This window comes from Trachinotus anak, unplaced genomic scaffold (genome assembly GCF_046630095.1).
Source record: "Trachinotus anak isolate AG129_WGS33_773 ecotype Australia unplaced genomic scaffold, CSIRO_AGI_Tana_v1 ptg000002l, whole genome shotgun sequence".
NCBI lineage: Eukaryota > Metazoa > Chordata > Actinopteri > Carangiformes > Carangidae > Trachinotus > Trachinotus anak.
The window spans coordinates 15596093-15615694 of NW_027273853.1; the positions used below are offsets into that span (position 1 = coordinate 15596093).

General features: G+C 43.9%; 1 protein-coding gene across 8 annotated transcripts in view; it reads left to right on the plus strand.

The window, feature by feature from the left end:
- The window catches only part of frmd4a (FERM domain containing 4A), an 83447-nt gene that overhangs the window by 29336 nt on the left and 34509 nt on the right, over nucleotides 1-19602 (plus strand). For 7 of the 8 annotated variants that reach the window (XM_071501170.1, XM_071501155.1, XM_071501147.1 and 4 more), the window contains exon 2: nucleotides 18884-18949. In XM_071501170.1, the coding sequence (XP_071357271.1) occupies nucleotides 18884-18949 (66 nt within the window). Of the gene's footprint in view, nucleotides 1-14922; nucleotides 16318-18883; nucleotides 18950-19602 lie in introns of those variants that run through there. The other variant, XM_071501179.1, reaches the window with a different exon arrangement.

Here is a 19602-nt window from a genome sequence, read left to right on the forward strand (position 1 = left end):
AGAGAGAGAGAGTGAGAGAGGTGCAGCCTCTTGTTTTCCCGTGGGTGTACTGCAGTAACATAGTAATCCTCATTAATATTTATCTGCCAGGCAAAGTGGAGAGAATGATTAGCTTGAGAGAGAGAGAGAGCGTGTATATGTGTGTGTGTGTGTGTGTGTGTGTGTGTGTGTATGAATCTCTTCTTGAACATCCCTCAAACATCCCTTTGTACTTGTGTATAGCATATTACAGCATATAACATATGAACTAGGTCAACTTTTATGCTTAAGAGACTGACACGTCCCAGCACTTCAAAGGTCTTGTGTCATCATGGGGTTTGTTCATTGCACGCATGCACTGTAAACAGTATTTTCATTTTAATTATTCCAAGCGCACACACGAACGGGGAAACCGAAGCTCATGGCATGCACATACATTCTCACACACACATAGACACGTAGGAGCTCCCTGCTTTCATCACTCTCTCGAGCCCCATTGCGTTATGTTATTGATTTTCCCACTTGCACCTCTAATACAATCACATTCAACTAGACTGATCGGAATTGAATTTCAGATTCAGTCTATACACTAATGTCACTTATCATCTCTGTCTCAGTGACGCACGGTGACTGTGGCGTGGGCATGTGCTTAAAATGAGCCGGGGAGGAAAGTTAGCCTGCAAACAAGCCAGATGTCAGGTTTATGTCACTTTAAAATCACAGCAAAAGAAGAGAAGAAGTACACGAGTAGTACATGTGTGTCTGTTGCACTTTCTACTCTCTTGTACACAAACAACTGTTTTAGTGACTTGGTGTGCCAGAGTGCCTCAGTTGTGAATGTTCCAGTGAATTTATAGCGTCTGTGACCCATTTCCCTCCACTGCTCTCTCTCCCTCTCGCTCTCTGACACAGCCTGCACTCTAGTATGACACGCCTGAGTGAAGATCAGAGAGCAGGGAGAAGATTGAGAGATAGAGAGAGATATGAGGGAGAGATGAAAGAGGGAGAGACAGAGAGAGATGGAGGTAGGAGAAAGTAAGAGGGGTGGAAGAGCATAGTGAGACCAGGAGATGGAGTAGAGATGAACGTTTACTGCGGATTTTCAGAATTCCTGCCTGTGTCAAGACTGGGATGACCTCAGAACAGATTGTAGGTTTACGTATCATCGTCAATATGTGGATGAATGTGTGTGAGAAAGAATGAAAAAACACACAGATTATCTCACTGTGTGGCTGTCATTTCCATCTGTCCATCACGACGCTGACTGTAAAATCCCCAACAGTGTCTTCCTCTCTCTGTCTTAATAGCCGGCCAGCTGACACTCTGGCGATGTCTGTTTACATCGCAGGACTTGCACGACCTTTCCCAGGATTCAGCGGGACATTGCAAACACATAGACTCATGGGAAAAGTGCACTGTCATACCTAACCTCCCACCTCCCTCCCCACCACAACAAATATTTACATCCCTCGTAAATTTCAGTGGCTGAGACGTGAATGTCTCCACCCTTCGTGTGCAGCTCCAGCCAAACTGATTCATTTTGGAAAATTCACACATTCCTCATGGATTTCTCAAGACACCACTAAGAACGCAACATGAGGCCCAGAGATAGAGGGATGGGAAACTGTGGAATGAGTGATCTTGGAACATGTGGTCGTTGAAATAATGAAAAATTAAACAGATATGAGAGTGTTTTGCCTTATTAGGGATTAGGATTTTTTGTGCAATGAACCCTTCTGTAATCCTTTCAATTAGCCATTTGTGCAAAACATAGAGTGAAAAAGAAAGTAGCACACAAAGCGAGAGAGAAAGAGACAGAAAAATACAGTAGAATGTGCTCCCACTCCCACAGCATCAATAATAACACAGATAGTATTTGTTCTCATTGGGGAAAAGCTAAAAACACATTTTTTATTTTTCTTTCCACAGTATACTGTAGTTGATTAATCGTATGGCAGTAACTTACTCGTAACAACAATCGCAACAATTTGTATTCACACACACTCACACATATACACACACTAGCTCAGCAGTACAGGATTGACCCCTTGCATCGATAAAGCCCTCCATGAATCAGAGTGGGCCAGGAAAGGCCATTTAATCCAGCCGTAGTCAGAGTGGGTCTGGTTGTAAGGCAGAGAATTACTGTACAGTACAGAGTTATTGAAGTCTCTATTGATCAGAGCTTTCTGAGGAAAATGGAAGGAAAGTGGAAAAAATGAATCAGTTTGTCTCTAAGAAACCATTAAGCATTTAAGTTTTTTCTATTAAATGTTACGATTGACATATTAGAACTCCTTAGAGACCCAGAAGATCATGGGCAGTCAGCTGTCAGTAGAATAAGTATGTGTCTGTGCTTGACTTTATAATCTTTTTAACATTTATGTTACACATAACACAGTAATCATTGATCATTAAAGCTGTATTGTTTCAGCAGGGCTGTTGGCAGTCAGAGTTTATAACAAACTGGCAAGAGTATACACACAGGCACTGTGGGCTTGGCACAGCTTGGATATGGGGGTTGTATTGCCTCCATGTGGCCATTGTTGTAAATGGGTGTGTGTAATCAAATGTAAAATACTCATTGTGGATTTTTGTCTCAAATAAACAATTAAGTTTGGTGTAATCATTTATATTTACATTCTTTTCCCATTGTGTTGGAGGATAATGTGTGGTGTTGGTTGGAGTAACAGATGGCTTGCATATTCTTTAAATTTTGGAAGAATTTGATAGGTCAGGTCAGGATACTCCAGCCTGGGAAAACTGGCTGAGAGGAAAATGTTTCCTTATTTAACATCATTCTGGCTAAAGTCCCAGCGCTGTCAGAAAGTAACATGCTCATGTCTTTGGAGACCAAATGTCAGCATTTTTCAGTTCAGTGACTATTTTTGTCTGTGTATGCATGAATGCTTGTGTAAAGTATTTATGTGAGTGTGTGTGTGTGTGTGTGTGTGTGTGTGTGTGTGTGTGTGTGTGTGTGTGTTTCAGTGTGTTTCTAGATTTAGAATGAGAAGCATACAGACAGTGTCCAGCCTGACCAGGTGTGTGCACCCCCCCTCCCCCCCCTTTGAAAAGAATGGCTGTGAGAGAGAGTGAGGGGGCTGGTTGCTCTCCATGTGAGCTGCAGTATTAGAGTGCATATCGCTTTAAAAACAACAACCAGTCAGGGAGACTAAGAGACCGGCTGCATTTCCTTAGAGGGAATGTTTGTGTTTGTGGCGCTGAGACCAGCGAACAGAGGGTGCATTGCCTCAGAGAGAAGGAGAGAGAGAGGAGGAGGAAGAGAGAAAAAGTCAGCAGGGACCACTGTCTGTGTGGGACTGGGGCAGAAGGACAAGCAGGGTTTGACCTTGAGGAGGCATCAGACCGCTGAATCCCAGAGAGACTGAGAGGACAGAGAGGGACAGAGGCAGGAGAGGAGAAAGCCGCAGGGTTATCGTGTCTTATTGTGGCTTACCTCTAGAGATGACCCAGTTATTATCTATTGGCGCTAAGTGGTATCAAGAGGACAATAAAGGCTAATCACATCTTCTCATTACCTGGGCCTCCGTGGATTTTACCTGTAATGGCTCACCTGTTCAAATAAAGGTTTGCAAATGCGATACCTGTGGATATCCCACTGATATCAGCTCGTACTGCTGTACATACCTCTGGTGGTGTGTCTCTCATCACAGAGAGCTTGGTGTCAGTCTGTGCAGTAATGGAAGCAGTCTTGTTGGGTCTAGACGAGGTGGTCTGTACCCGGCAGGGTCTGCTGTGGACTCTCACCTCCACAGCCCTCCGCCGCCTTCGTGTGCATGCCAGGAACCTTCCTGGACCCCTGCACTTATTACACACACACAGGTGTGTTTCAAGGCCACTCTACCAGGTAGGCTCCACCTCACATACACTCACTAGATAAACATTAACATGAACTAGATGTGCATGTGCATATCCATGCATTCAAATAAGCACTTTGCACAGGGCATCTATCGCCCATTTAAATCTAAATAAATGTATATCTGTCAAGATTTTACTCTGGTGGTGATTACATTTGCAAGCACCAATTGTCTGTCTGCATGCTGTGCCACCTGTGGAGATGGGTATCCAGTACAGGATGCTATTATAAATGAATAAATCTACGCTTGTGTCAAGGATCGGGACGGACAGATAAAGGCAGTGAACAGTGCTGCAGGCCAGGTATGTCCTTCAGGTAATAGACCAGGGCCAGAGTGAGGGGCAGAGTTAAACAAGACTAATTTGTATCATTAAGCATGGAGGACAGAACTGGGTTAGATGTTGTGGCAGTGCTCCTGCCAGTGAAATGGGACACGTAAGCTGACAAAGTTTAATAACATATTGCTCACGTGTATGTGGAGTGTTAATCTCTTGCATTGAAAAGTGCTTTGTTTTACATCGCAGCCCCTGTGTAGAATGCTCTTTTATTGTTGTTGTCGTTGTTGTTGTTGTTGTGTTCAGGATACAAAGTCTGAATAGGAAGTTGTGTTGCTAGGGTCACTATTAAGAAGCAAGGAACTAAGCTGTTAAGCTTGTAAGTGTTGCTGTGGATATGTGAAAGGGGGAAGCTTGCACACAAAACACACACACAGACATACACACACACACGGTTTTATAGGCTCTCTGGTCACCATGCCTCCTTCATCTTACACGTTTAATCTAACTCCATGGTAACTTTTGATGCACTAAATATGTCAGTTTGCTTCAAAAGAACAGTTTCACTGGTTTCAATTATTTTAATTGCTTTATTAAAACCGACTGCATCTTTAGTGCCTTGTGTTTGTCTAGCTGTGATTCAGCAAAATGGTTGCTCAGTATTCACTCCGCCATGTCTGGACCAGTACTGTGGGCTTTCATGGAGCCATTAGTATTCCCCATGCACATCACCTGCCCTGTATGCAGCTGGCACCACCAGGACAAACCCAACAGTCTCACAGAGAGAGACTCACCAGGCCTGTTTCTAGATAACAAAGCACAAAATGATCAGTGGAGTAACTTATGTACATGCACACATGTAATCTATATGCAAACATAAACACGCACACACTCACCATGTGTTTTCCTGTCTCTTTGCTCTTATTCCCTTTTTATTCTCATGAGGAGAATAAGCTGGTGTTGTTATTCTAACTTTTGTCTTCATGTGTTTTTATCTGGCTCCTAGGTTTAAGCATCCTGAGGGAAGGTAACACAATCAGAGGAAACTGAAATAATTTACCAGGCCTCCCTAAGACAAACCCATCCTTAACACCCCCGCCTGGTCTAGAGACGCTCTAGTCTGAAAGAGGCCAAGCTAAAACTCTGATCAAACAGAGGTCTTTTAACACTTTACCAAACATCCACTGGACGAGGGCTTTGATGAGCTACATACAATATCTCCCCCTTGCCTGATGAGGTGGTATGGTCCAAGGTGGAGCAGTTAATAGTAAAGGGAGTTGCAAAGGCAGGGAGGGAGGGGGTCAGTGTGTCAGGCTACAGGATGGGGATATCCCTGGCTCACTGCACTACCTCCCTGCCTGGCTTCCTCTATTACTGTTAATGAGATACCCAGCCTCACAACACTGGCACACACACACAAAAGAGAGAGGGAGAGAGAGAGAGAACAAGAGAGAGAGCAAGACTAACTGTGTCTTCATGTTTTATCAACCTGTTTCCACTTTCTCCACTCCTTTTCCACCTTCTTCTTTCCTCCTGAAATGAAAATACATTTCCGCACCACTGCTCTGATCTAAACCTGTTCCTTCATGTATCTTTTTCCTTTCTGACTTTCTACTTTTGCTTTTTTTTCCTACTTAAATTACTTCTTCATTTTTTATTTAAGCCTCTCTCTACACTCCTTTCAAGTCTCGCTGGAGAGGGCATCCATCACCAGCAGTCCTACAAACTCAATCAGGACACTAGCCCAGATATTTTCCTGCACTCCAGAGTGCGACGCATATGTCAAGGTGATAATTTTATGCTCAAGGTGCTCTGTATGTTGGGTGGAGCCGCAGCCCGTTTGATTGAGCTGTGGCATTGCATTAACCAGCAGACTGCAACATTTGTGAAATGTTGTTTGCTCACACAGATGTGCTTTTATTTCTCTCATGAGAGAACGTGGCCATGTGTTCACACTTTCATACATCAGGCTGAATAATATTGACTCAACAGCCTCAAGTCACACATTTTTCCTCTGGTGGTGTGACCCTTTAAACAGGGTTAGTACAGAGGCATGTGAGGGCAGTGCTCCGCTGTGCCGTGTTAGACAGTGTCTCTGGGTAATTGTTTGTCATTTCTCGTGTTGCTTGCCATTCGCATTGATTTCAGCTGTGTACATTGTATTTTGTTTTTTGTTTTTTGCCTCTCATTTTTCTCACACCCGCCCCCCCTTCTTACCACCCACCCCATCCCAAAGGCAGGATATCCTGTGTGGGGAAGAAGCAGGGGTAAGGACTATACAGGTGGCTGGACTTCCCCTGAGTTGCAAGAATTTTGTATTTATCTGTCATCATGGCTGTCCTGCAACTCACAGGAGTCTCTACAAGCCATCATTTCGTTCTTACAAATGTGAAGTGACATGTTGTTAAGCAAAATTCATCCTCAGCAAGTTCAACATCCCTGTAGATAATTTCAGACTTGACAAGATAAACATCCTAGATAGACCCAGTTTATTTCCTGTTATAGTGCTTGCTAATAACAGTAGCTGACAGGAAGCTGGTGCTCCCAGTCGGCAAATAAACTATGATCCAAGCTGTTTCCTAGCAACGCAATCCCACTGAAAAGTTTTATGCATATTTTATATCATTATGTCACATCTATCATACATATTCATTAGACCTTACTGCCGTATGTGTGTGTGTGTGTGTGTGTAGGTTCCACTGCTTCATATTTAGGATTGAAAGCCAGGCCACTTTACTCCCACTGAACTCATCTGGTCCCGTGTTTCCTGTGAGAATAGTTCTGTCACTGATCATATTCCTCTTTCACTGACGTGCCCCAGCCCATTATGATATGAAGCAGAGACACCGCAGCAAAACCCTAAAATAACCAAGACACACAATCCTCCCTCTGTCTGGAGCTGGTTCATTTATGTCTGTTAAGTTACGTCTTTTGTTTGTGGTCTGATAAACTGTAGACGCTGTGTTTTCAAGCAAGTGGATTTCTTGGAAGAAGAGTCCACTGTAATTGCCAGCAGCTCCCCTGCATCAGGATATGACTGTACTCGATTCAGTTTGTTAAGTCTCTCTGACTCTCATGTTCAATTTATCATCCATTTGTTCTTAGTTCCACGGAACAGATTTCAAAAAATAAACTCACGCAAGCAGGCAAATATCCAGAATAGCAAATTTGCGTGTCTCTGCTAATTCCCAACCTTATTAATTTTTTCCCGTCTTCCAGCCAAGTAATTATAGAGGTTGAAGTTGAACTTGTGACTTCCTACTGAAAAATTTTGATCACTATCCCTGTCTGGCAGCCATCTTTGCTCTCATTGCCAAAGTCAGGATCTGTATGTGAGAAAATCTTTTCCCAGAACCGAGAGAGAGAGGTTTGGTGATGGGAGGGGGAGGAGAGGGCCAGAATGGACATTGTCTCAAATTCTTCCAGTGCTTTGCCTTTTTTTGTTGTTGTAATTTTCTAATTTGTTTGCAACTAGCCGGAGGCATGTTTGTGTTTGATATCCCTGCACAGGCCCACACACACTCACACACATAAATGCCCCTCTGTAGATTCTGTTGGTGGTTGAAGCCGTTTACAGTGTCTCCCTGGGGATGAGGTCTTATTTGCATAGTTTGCCTGGAAAACATTTCCACTGCTCCATTCCCAGGTTTATCAAATACCCAGTGTGTCAGTGTAAGTGTGTGTGTCTTTGTGTGTGTGTCTGTATATAAGTGATAGAGAAAAAAGGAGGGGGGGGGGGGGGGGGGGGGGCTCATTGGAGTCAGGACTTGGGAAAAAAATTCCTGTACAGATTCATCAGCAGTTCAACCATGGGAAACAACTCCACGAACTCCACTCCATGAATCATAAATCATGATCAAAATTTTATCTGTCATTCATATTTTGTTGCTATAAATGTGTTGAGTAGTCTATTGGAGATTTGCTGTCTTGTTACATGTTAAACATTTAGCGCGACCCCCCCCCCCCCCCCCCCCCCCCCCCCGTGCCATGTCACTTAGTCACAGTGCAGCATAAGCTTCTTAGCCATGCCAGAATCTAATTTCTCTGGTAATGTGAGAATATGGCACGCTACTTGATCGGATGGCCACTCACTTGATTAATTACAGGCATGTTCACACTCACTTCCTCACACGCGTACCATACAGCCATCGCAAAGGACTAATCGCCAAATATCAACACTTTCCCAGATATCACTTGCGATGTTGGAGACTATTTCAGATGTCAAACATGATAAAAACACATCGGTTGTGATATCTGGTCAGTGTTACACTGGGCCAAGGTTGAGAGGCCTACTTCGTAAATCTGGCTGGTATCCCTCTAAAATCCTCTAAGTGTGTCTGAGTTGTGGCCAGAGCCACAAGTGAGCGGACATGATGAGGTTTTTGGAGGTGGTCCTCTTCTACTGAGTGAAGTGATGGGTTTAACTGCGGCATCAGTGATTAGGATATAAGGGTTTATAATGTTTTAAGTTCAGAGGTTAGGGCCTCAGTATAGAATGGTAATCCCAGAGGATTACCAGGAGAATCTGGTGAATATCTGAGGAAATCCCTCTCAGGGACTCTCAGATCCTCTGTTTGTATGGACATTATATCCGCTAACAGTGTGGTCACATGTGATTACCGAACAGAGGTTTAAAGTTTTGCAAAAAACTAACTAATGATGAATGAGAGTGGAAAATATGACACTGATGTCTGAACAAGGTGCAGCTTTGTTCCTTTGGGTGGTACAGTCACTCTATACTATATTTAATAAGTCATATTGGTCATCATTTAGAGATAAATGTGAAAGCTGGAGGAATCCATGTAGGCTCTCATGACTTTTTTTCTGACTTCTTTAACACTGAATGCCTTCAGACTCTCTGTTTCTCTGGTATGCACACCTGTAGGCTAAAGTATGCTTGCATGAATTTGACACTCAGAAAAACTGTAGAAAGATGTCATGTGTGCCCATGTGCAAGCTTTCAAGTAATTATTCAACCACTAAAGCTAAAGAATGAACCCAGTTCTCTGTAATCTGTAACTTTGCTATGTGATTGATCAGGTTGTTTTTTTTATGTCCTGAGAAAAAGCTTTCCACCTCCTGCTTTCATATTCTGGCACTCCCCAAGGTGAAATGGCCAAATGGAAGACATTCAATACCTTTACAATGACAGGATTCCCTTTGGACGAGAGGGATTGCACACACACACACACACACACACACATTCACATACACACAGAGACCACACATACTTGCCAAAGGGCTTTCCCTGCAGATGAGCTGGGTCATTTTTCATTACCCTGGCTCAGAGGAATCAAGTGTGTAGTAATGGAGCACAGTCACATTGAGCCAAAGCTATGGAGGGATAAATCCCGACTGTAGAGCACAGTGGCGGCTGCAGGACAGAGCCTGTAGAGGGGCATATAGCTCCCTTTTTCACTCCTCTATTTGTCACTAGAATACCCCAGACTAGATCCTGGGGGAAGATGAAGAAAAGGTCTGAAGCGTGTTCACACTGTCTCTTCTTATCTCTCTGCTGCTTCTGTTTTCTTTATCACATTGCCTCAATTTGTCTACCTGCCTCGTCTTCAGTTTATTTCCACTTTCTGTTCTGCCTGTCTGCTCTACCCTTTCCAGACTCTTCCTCTGTGAATTCCTTTCCTCCCTGTCTTCACAGTTGAAGTGTGTGATTGTGTTTCTTTTACCTCTCCCTGTACTGATCTTGCACATAAACCCACTTATGCCATAGAGGCCTGAGTAGCTGGGGGGGTATGGGGGTCTGGCTTTGTATATGTTGACTTTTTAGAGCGAAGGGTTCCTGTGTCTACCGTCCAAGGAGCATGATGCTGTCATCAGCTGGATCCAATCACTTTGTGAGGGAAACTTTCAATTCATGCCTCTTTTACTTCTGGGTCATACCCTTTCCTGTCACAGTGTCTTGGTGTTGTCTTACAATGCCTCCTCCTGTAGGTGCCCTACATTTCTGGCAAAGAGTGCACGACAGAGACGGCTGGATCTTCCAGAAAGTTGTCATGACAACTTTTGTTTGCATCTTAGGCTTGAGAGCACGGGGGAGTGAGGCTGGTCAAACATTTATGTGCATGGGCTTATGTGTGCGTGTGTGTGTGTGTGTGTGTGCACTTGACTGCGGAGGTTGTGTCCATGCCACTCAGTAGTGCTTTTAAAATCTAAGAGTTATAATGTGGATGGAAGCTCACTGAGCTCCTGTAAAGCCGGTACCTTGAGTGATGTTGTTCTGTGGCTGTCTCCCTAATTAGCCTGGAGGGTCCTTGGAGCCCCTGAAGGACACACACGCACACACGCACACACACACACACAAAAGGGCAAAATTAGCAAAGAACAGAGAGGATTTAGGCGGTTTTTACCCAAAACCCCTTTTCCCCTCTTTCCTGCTGTTCTGGTCTCAGGGCCAGTAGAATATATTAGGACTGTGACATAAACACACACACACACACACACACACACAAAGACACACATAGGACTTTGCAGACAGACTGTTTAATATTCAGCATGCTAAATGATTAGGGTGTTTGGTATTCTATCCAGTCACAGGATAGGGGATAGAGGCCACTGGAGTTCAACAGCTCTGCAGTGCACAGTGCCCTTGAGTTTAGGCCATGAGCTGTGTATAAAAGTGTGTGTGAGAGTTTGTGTGTGCATGTGTGTGTGTGTTTTGTTTATTTGCTTATGAGAAACTGAAGGAGAGTCAGAAGAAGCAAGACAGAGATAAAGAGAGGTCAAGGGTGAATTGACAAGGTTCAGCGGGTTTACAGACAGACTAAAGTGTATAAACACACATCCATGCGCACACACACATATTTATAGATACAGAATACTATAGGCAGTGCAGAATCAAATACCCCTCTCTACGTCACACTGTCTTTCTGCATACATTGCTGACAGTATCAGTGAACACAGGGTCACTCAGGTCTACAATGATTTCTCACTGTGTAAATTATAAATGAAGAGAGGAGGTGTAGGGGTAAAAGATCCTTCCCCTGTGAATGACACACTCACACACAAAGACACACATTGACTGGCCAGATCCTTGCAGATCAACCCCCATGATCACTGAGACTGTTTCATTGAGATAAAAAGTCCTGAAGACATGACATCACTCGAACCAATCTGCCCTGAACCTCGCAGCTCTTCTTATTAAACTGTCAGGGCTCTGCCTCATCCCCCCTCCCCCCCCATCACTTTGTCCTCTGTCCTTCGTCGGAAGCTGCTTCAGTTACTGAATCACCTCAGATCTATTTCAAGCAAAACACAGAGCAGATGTATGGCCACAATTTCAGAGGCACGCCCACAAAGATACACACACAGACACACACAACAGTGGTGCTTATAATGGTTTTATCGACTAAGTGCTCTCTTCGGTCTGGAATTCAAGGAATGTCCAACCCGTGTCAGTAAAGGCCAGGGCAAAGCTGACCAGAGGAAGAAAGAAAGCCGGTTTCTCCCTCCTTTGGAAAATAGGCAAAGTAGCATAATACTTTTTGACTATTTTGAATACAGGTCATCGTCATAAAAGCACAAATGCAAACACATTCAAACTGCTGGTAGCATTAAGGACAGATGACCTGCATGCAGAGTAATCACAGTGGCCAGTGGTGACTTGCTCTCAAAGCGACACACTGTGGCGCAGCATCATCGCTCTGTGCTGCTCAGACTTTTATTTGTGTGTATGTCATGAAGGCAGACATTTGCTGTGGTCCAGTTTTAGAGCTTTTTATATTAAATATAACTTCAGGCTCTATATGAGTGCCTGTGCACGCGTGTACATCTATGTGAGCCAGTTATTTTCTGCCACACAGTTTTGGCATCAATGAGAGCAACAACAAAAAACTGTAAAAACAGATCGAGTTTATTATGGATTTAGAGAGGAAGAGAGAGGAAAGGAAAGCAAATAGATGAGGAAAAAAGAAAGTCGTGACTGCACAGCCTTTTATTACTACTTCACAGCTAAGTAGAGTTTCAGTTTACAGCACAAGATAACACTCGCTGTTAAATCAATGACACAGTTATGCTGGACTTTCAAAAATGCATTTAATGAATTTAAGATCAGAAAATGTGACCTTTCAGTGGATAATCTGAAAAGAATGAAGAGAAGAATTTCAGCCTATCAGGAATTTGTCCAGAAAAAGGCGAGGCTGTTAGTGTTATGACTACGGGGTATATTCAAATTTACTGTGGTGATACAAAATAGTAACTCTGCCTTCTTCTATTAGCTTCATCCCTTTTACTTTTCTCTCTATAACACACAGCAAATCATTGGCTTACATTTTGCATATTATTTAGGAGGCCTTTTATGGTTTGTTCTGTCGCTGAATACATAACTGCTGTCACTGCTGTTGCATATACGTACCCATTTATATAGCTATGACAGCAAGCTGTAGAAGTGTAGTGAAGATGTAAGAAGTAACTTTTGTATGTCTCCTTCTCAGCAAGAAGCCAGGAGATGATGCCATGATGCCTGGATTGAGGCTCCTCCGGGTGCATATGGCAGAGTAGTTGAACAATGTGAAGGCAATTGTGTCGATTCAGCACAACTTAAGTTTAGATCACACAAAATCAACTGTTAAGTATTACTTCTGATTTCTTCATTGTGCCTATAAACATCTCACAGCAATTTTCCCATTAAAAGTTCACATGTGTCTCCTCTGTCAGTTTTAGTCAAAGTTGTGATTCCAGCTAAAAATGAAGGGAAACATCTTTGGTAAAGTCTGGGAATGGAGCTTTGTAGTAAAATGGGAACAAAGCAGAGCTGGCTACAGAAATATCTGCTGTTTGTTTGAAGTGCCAGTGTGTTTCTGATTTTAAAAACGGCCTAACTGGAACCACATTTCAGTTCCAAAGTCACTCACGGGCAGGGAGGGTGGAGCTCACAGACACACAAAAAAACATGCGTGCACACACACACACACACACACACACACACACACACATATATACACTTGAACAAACAAAACAGATCTCTCGCAGTCAGTCATTTCTCTAGACATTCCTGGCTGCCTTTCCATGACCCTCCCTGCTCCGTCTCACTCTGCTGCTACATGAGGCGCTAGATGGAGAAGAGGACAGGATTTGGCCCTGCTATTATTTTTCCATCAGGTTTTCAATAACCCATCGAACTGAAACTCTAGAGTATTGAAACCTACATTATGTTTTGCTGAATCTTGTGTTGACATCTAATCTGCACCATATGCAGATACTGTTACATTAAAGCTGACGACGAGTCATAGAGCTTATTCAGCCATAATGATCTCAGCGTCATAAATCATCATAGGACTGCTTGTGTCAGACTGTGCTCGCTCTCAAAGTGACGTGTTTAAGAGTGTGTGTTTGTTTAGTCTCCATAAATATAGGAGAGACGCAGACAAAGACAGAGAACGAGAGCATGGAGTATGTGCGTGTGTCAATCTTGTCTGCCTACCGCAGCGTTGCGCAGCCAGGGTTAAAGAGATTCTCCATCTTGCTCCAATTAACCGTTCAGTGCTGTTTATATCACATTCCACCAATATAGGTTACCTTTTCCAGCACAGAGCATCAACCCCCGGTCCCCTGCTCGACCCTAAAATCTGACTCTAATACCCAGCACCTGGTAAACCCACCTCACCCATTTGGATTCTTTCCCCTTTGGACCCTTACTCCATACAAATACACCAGATCAGCACCTCATTACGACCACACCTCGGCCCGGAATAGAAGCCCACTGGCTCCATAACAAGGCTCTGTCAGGGCCCAGATATGTCACACCTACAAGTGTTTCTCACCTTGTGCCTCTTGGCAACACTCTGTGTAGGTCCTTGAAAGGTGATCATGTGTAGGGAAGTTAAGGGGCATGAGCACTGGACAAACAGCTGTGCAGTCACTCACTACACTGCTTTGCTTCCTGTCCTCCTTCCTTTATCCCTCGCTCTTATTTTGCAAATCTTACCCCCCTCTCGCTCAGCTTCTCTGGAGGTAGTCACATTATTGTTCCATACAGGAACAATAATTCATAAACTCTTGAAGTTTAAGTGTCCAGGACCTTCCTCCTGCATTTTTTTTTTTTTTTGCCCCTCTCTTCCGTCTTTGTTAGTTTTACCCTGTTTCTCCACTGCCTGCATTGTGTCCTACTCCCTCCCTCCCTTGCATTGGTCAAACAACAGGGCCCTTGTGATAGCAAACTGAGGAAGCAACCAATAAAGGGAGATATGTATTTAACCGGAGAAAGAGAAGGAGGGACGGGTGTATGCATTAAAGCCAAAGAAAGAGTCATCTGGAGACGTTTAAGTTGGACAGGCCAGTTTCCGGTGTCTGGAACAGGCCAAAAATATCCAGAAACAGAAAAATCCAGCAGGAGGGGAAAGGATACACCTCCTCGTTTCTCATGTGACCTTCTACATTCAGCAAAGTAAGCTGAATTTTGGGCTTGCAGCACATGCTATGGTAGCAGCAAAACTGTTCAAGCTAAGCACATTATACTTAATTGCATCTACATGTTGCTTATTGTACGGGTAGAGAGTATGTTTGAAGATTTCTACAATTTTAAGATTATCCACTGTCGGTGCAACTGCATTTGGCTCACAAACTGTACTTATGACACAGACTCTGAAAAGTGAAGATGATCTTTAGACAACAAATGGTCAAGTTTGCCAGGTGCTGACAGCTTAACTTAATGCATACGACATACAGTATGTATGTATATTGTGCATGTGCTACATGTGGCCTTACACTGTTTTCATAACATGGGGATTACTCATGTTGTAATACAATAATAGAAAACAGACTAGCCTATGCCTGCAGGGTGATTCAAAGACTTTATTGACATTATGTATAGGCTTATCCCTGCCTTCACAGCACACATTAATATCTATTTATGGTACCAAAAACTGGACTGATTTTGTTATGTTAACAACTTGTGGTTTCAACGGCTGCTGCTCCAGCTGTGTAAGGTGAACACAAGTGCCCAATTTAGGTCATACAAAAAAAGAGAGAAAGTCAGTCCAACGGCTGCAGCGGAATGAAGGCCAGAAATCATTCATGCAAGCCAAACTGGAGAGCAAGGAGATTTGTGTTTAAATGTGCAGACAGGAAGTGACAAGCTGGAGAGAGAGAAATCCAACTGAAGCTCATATTTTGTTGCAAAAAAGATTACCATCTAATTGTATTTAATTTCAGGCTTATGTAAATCTATCAAAATGCAAATGGTATAGGTTTAATATAACAACATGGTCAAAGTCATATGAGGATAGAGTCTCTTCAGGGAAGCCTTCCTCCCCCACAAAGAGTACAATGTATTGATGTGCAGCTGATTTGTAGACTGTGTTCACTGCTCATTGTTACTTATCAACCGTGTACCAGTGTTTTTTTTAACGGCAGACTATTGGTGTGCTCTGCAGACACGGATGTCTGTTTGGGTTTGTAAGCACACACACACACACGCGGTGAGAGGGAGAGAGCGAGGTCTGCAGTTTCTCATGGCTGTGAGCCGCTGCAGAAAATTTCCCCTCATCCCCTCCTCTCCCCGCCCCCACATCTTGCCTCCATTATTCCCGTGTTTTCCAAGCAACTCCGGTGACAGGGAGAGAAACATAGCTGGCAAGTGAGGACAGCCGGGAATACGGTCGACTGTTACCCATTTCTTCCGGTCGCCCCCCGGTTGCTGACCATTGGTACGCTCCTCTGCTATCCGCACGTCCACACACCGTTTGTGCACGGTGCCGGTAGCGAGAGGGGGAGTGGGAGAGGTGGAGGAGGAGGAGGAGGAGGAGGAGGGGTGTGTGTGTGTGTGAGTGTGTGTGTGAGCTGTGGTCGACCCGTGTGAGAAGCTCTCCGCTTTTCGGAAGGAGGGATGAGAGAGGGAAGCCAGCCCTGGAAAACGCTGCGCCGTCGCCGTTTATCTGTAGCTTGGACGGCGGGGATGTGAGGCAGCGGCTCTGCGGAGTGTGGAGGACGCGGCGGATGCGCGGCGAGCTGCGTCGCTTCTGACTCACTAATGGTCACTAACATGGATGCTGATGTGCCTCCTCCCCTAGGCCGGCCGGGAAAGGGGGTGTTTTCTGATGATTTTCTGGCAGTAACACGACTCGTGTCTTTCTGGGATTAATAAATCGGATTTTTTTTTTTTTTTTTTTTGTCTGTGTTGTTGGAGCCGTTTTTTTCTGTGTGGGAGCCTCGCAGGGAGCGTTTGTTTGCAAGGTAAGGAACTAATGATAACGTCGCTGCACTGCCGACACTGACCAGGAATCACTGACAGCTGTCTGTGTGCACCTCTGTAATTGTGGCGATATAATGAGACGTTTGTGAACATGGCTGCTTTACACTGTAGTGTTGGGTTACATTCTTCATTTTCATCTCCCTTCAGTCTCTTCATGTCTTGTCGGTGAGTCAGGGCCGAGGAGGTAGTTTGGTCAGCCAATTCAACCCTGACTAGCAATGCGTGAGAAATGTTGGTGTGAAACACTGAGCATGAATCACAAACGGGACTAGACCTCGTGTTTTTTTTTTAAGCCTTTGCTACTGTCAACTGAACAACATTGTAATATAATGTTTACAACACGCATCAGAGCTCAGTCTGGTGCTATAAATCTCATTGTACTATACATGGCGCAACATGGTGCAGCAACATCACATGAACTTAAAATACTCCACATTTTTCTGTTTTTTCAACCCGGTTTGATGACAACAAGCTATTCATAGAAACTTCGGTTTCATGGCAGATAGAGACTCAGTAGCATGTGTCCAATACCACGAAGTGAATTTTATGACTAAAACCGATAAGCGTCTGTTTCTGCCGGATTGGGCTGCCTAATTTTAGCCTGCAGGCAGTGATTTGTTACCTTGACATTAAGGTTTGTACTATTCCCAGGTGCCTGAAGCAGAGTGCCAGTGAGAGAGTGTGTATTCGTGTGTGTGTGTGTGTGTACACTGTCTGCATTGCAGTTTAAAGTATTCTACAGACAAGATACTTTAGTAGGATATTTTTAGTCAGTATACTGTCAGTATACTCTTCTACCACATGATCAGTGATGGAGATAATGGAGAAAGACCCAGAGAAATGTTTTCAGAAATTACATGTTTGCATACAGTCTAGTAACTTTGTACTAACTTTTTTTTATATACCTGCCACATTAGGGTTCTTGTATTATCTATATATAGTTATTATGGATTGTGTTTGCACCACTGAACTACTGCTCAGTAGTCATGGTAGTAATTAAAATCACTGTATACAGTATAAACATGGAACATTTTGGAAAGGTAATGTAACTCTAAGACGGGAGATGAAAACAAAAGACAACGCTGGAAAATGTAAGGGTGTGTGTCACTGACTGTGTGCACAGGTGCACCCAATCTAAACCCCCGAACCACAGGAGATCAATGGTGACTGGGAGGGTAAACTGAAACCTTCAAAGTAGCTAGAAGCCACATACACACACACACACACAAACACACACACACACACCATCCACACACCTACACACACACACACCAGTAGTCAGAGTTCACACAGGGATGAGTGTTGAGACACAACTCTGTCACTTCTTTTCCTCTCTTTTTCTGGTGTTTTCATCTCTCTGCTAAACTCTCACCTCCAACCTCCCACCTCAGTGCCAGCAGGAGTGGTGAGAAAGTTGGTGTAGGTTATACTCATGTTTTGGACACACCCTTACCAAATTGCTGGAGCCTCAGGTGGCCAATATGATCCTTCATTTGGTGAAGAGTTACAAACCGGTTACGCTTGTGCTTATGTTTATGTCATTTGTGCTTTGATGGGAGTGCTCATCGAATGTTTGACAATGCAGATCTCTCTCTCCCTTTCTCTTCTCTCTCCTTCTCCAGTTTTTCTTACCCCTACATCCCACCCCTCCACACACCCACACACACACACCACCCCCTCTCCCCCCATCTCCCAGATGTGAGGGAAGTGTGGGAGGAGCCAGGGGGGTGTTTGTGTTCCTCAGGGTCCCCGCTTCCTGTTGAATCGTGGAGAAACTCCACATGTGCTGAAAACACCATGACACACATACACACAAACATACACCAGCATGCTGAACACTGGCACAATTTGTACATCTTTTCTTGGCGGTCTAACTCTATTCCTGCTGTGAATGTTTAATCCTTATCTCGTATTTGTTTGAATTTGATCAGTAGCAAACTTTCAGACAGGTTTGGAGAAATGGCTTTGTCATGTGAAATGTTTGGTCTAATTTGTGGCACACATTTCCCACAGTTGACTGTTTCATCATTGCACCTGCTTCGTTGTTTACGGATGGACTTGGCAGATGGATATTATCAGTTGTTTTTTTTTTTTTGCAGCTCTATTCTGCAAACCTTGTATCAACAACACAGACAAACACTCGAATGAACATTGTCAGCAGGCAGCTTTGCTCACTGTGGTCATTGTCCACTGATGGATTATGGATTTCCTGCTTTTTTCCATGCAAATTTCCATGAAGAAGAGAGCAGCGCAGAACGTTGTCTCTACTGGCTCATTGTGTGTAGTTTGCTCAGTTAACCTTGTTAAGACTTCACACAGACATAAACACTCCAAGTCTCCCATACATAATACACGTGGGGATGCATCATGTTCTTGTTTGATTTGGTGAACTGGAATATATGTCTATCAAGTATAGTTTTAAAGTAGTTTTCCTCCTATGCCTGGCATCAGTGAATACCCATACAAAAGACTGCCTTTGATCGGCATCATTGTAAGATGTAATACATATTAACAAGCATCCCCTGTCTTTTTTTCTCTGCTTCTCAGATGACAGAGGGGAGGCGATGTCAGGTCCATCTCCTGGACGACAGGAAGCTGGAGCTCCTTGTACAGGTGAGTCTCTCTCTTCCTCCCGCCCTCTCTCTCTCTCTCTCTTCTTCCTCCCTCTCTCTTTTTAGACTCGCATTTCCTTAGATCGAGGGAGAAGAAATGTCTGGTGTCCTGAGGGACCCGATTACTGCTGACCAAGGGAAATGTGGTCGGCAGTTGGTGACTTTGCATTTTCTTGATGTTCACCTGATCTCTCCACACACACACAAAATCACACACAGGCGTGAGCACCGCAGACCCTGCCCTAATATGCTCTCCCTGTATGCACTGAGAAACAGAGCAAAGCCCCACTCATGCCCTAAACATAAACTTTTACTTGCCCCAAACTCATGCTTCAGTGGTCATTCTTCATCCCTCCTGACCCTTCCCAGAATGCCTCAGTAATCTATATATTTGCTTGTCTTATTTGTTTTTTTATATTATATGGTGCTTCATTTTGATCATCTATAAAACCTTTCATTGTTTGGCTTCAAGTACCAAAGCATTCGTAAGAAGCTCCGTCTACTCTTCCTAACCTCCCAAGCTCGTCTTAGGTCTGACCTTTACTCAATTCCTCTGGAAAGAGAGAAAGACAAAAGAAGGTAATTGCCCTGGAACAGGAGAAGAGGAGCAAGTGGAGAATAGAAAGACTGACACAGAAACTCAGGAGATTGAGA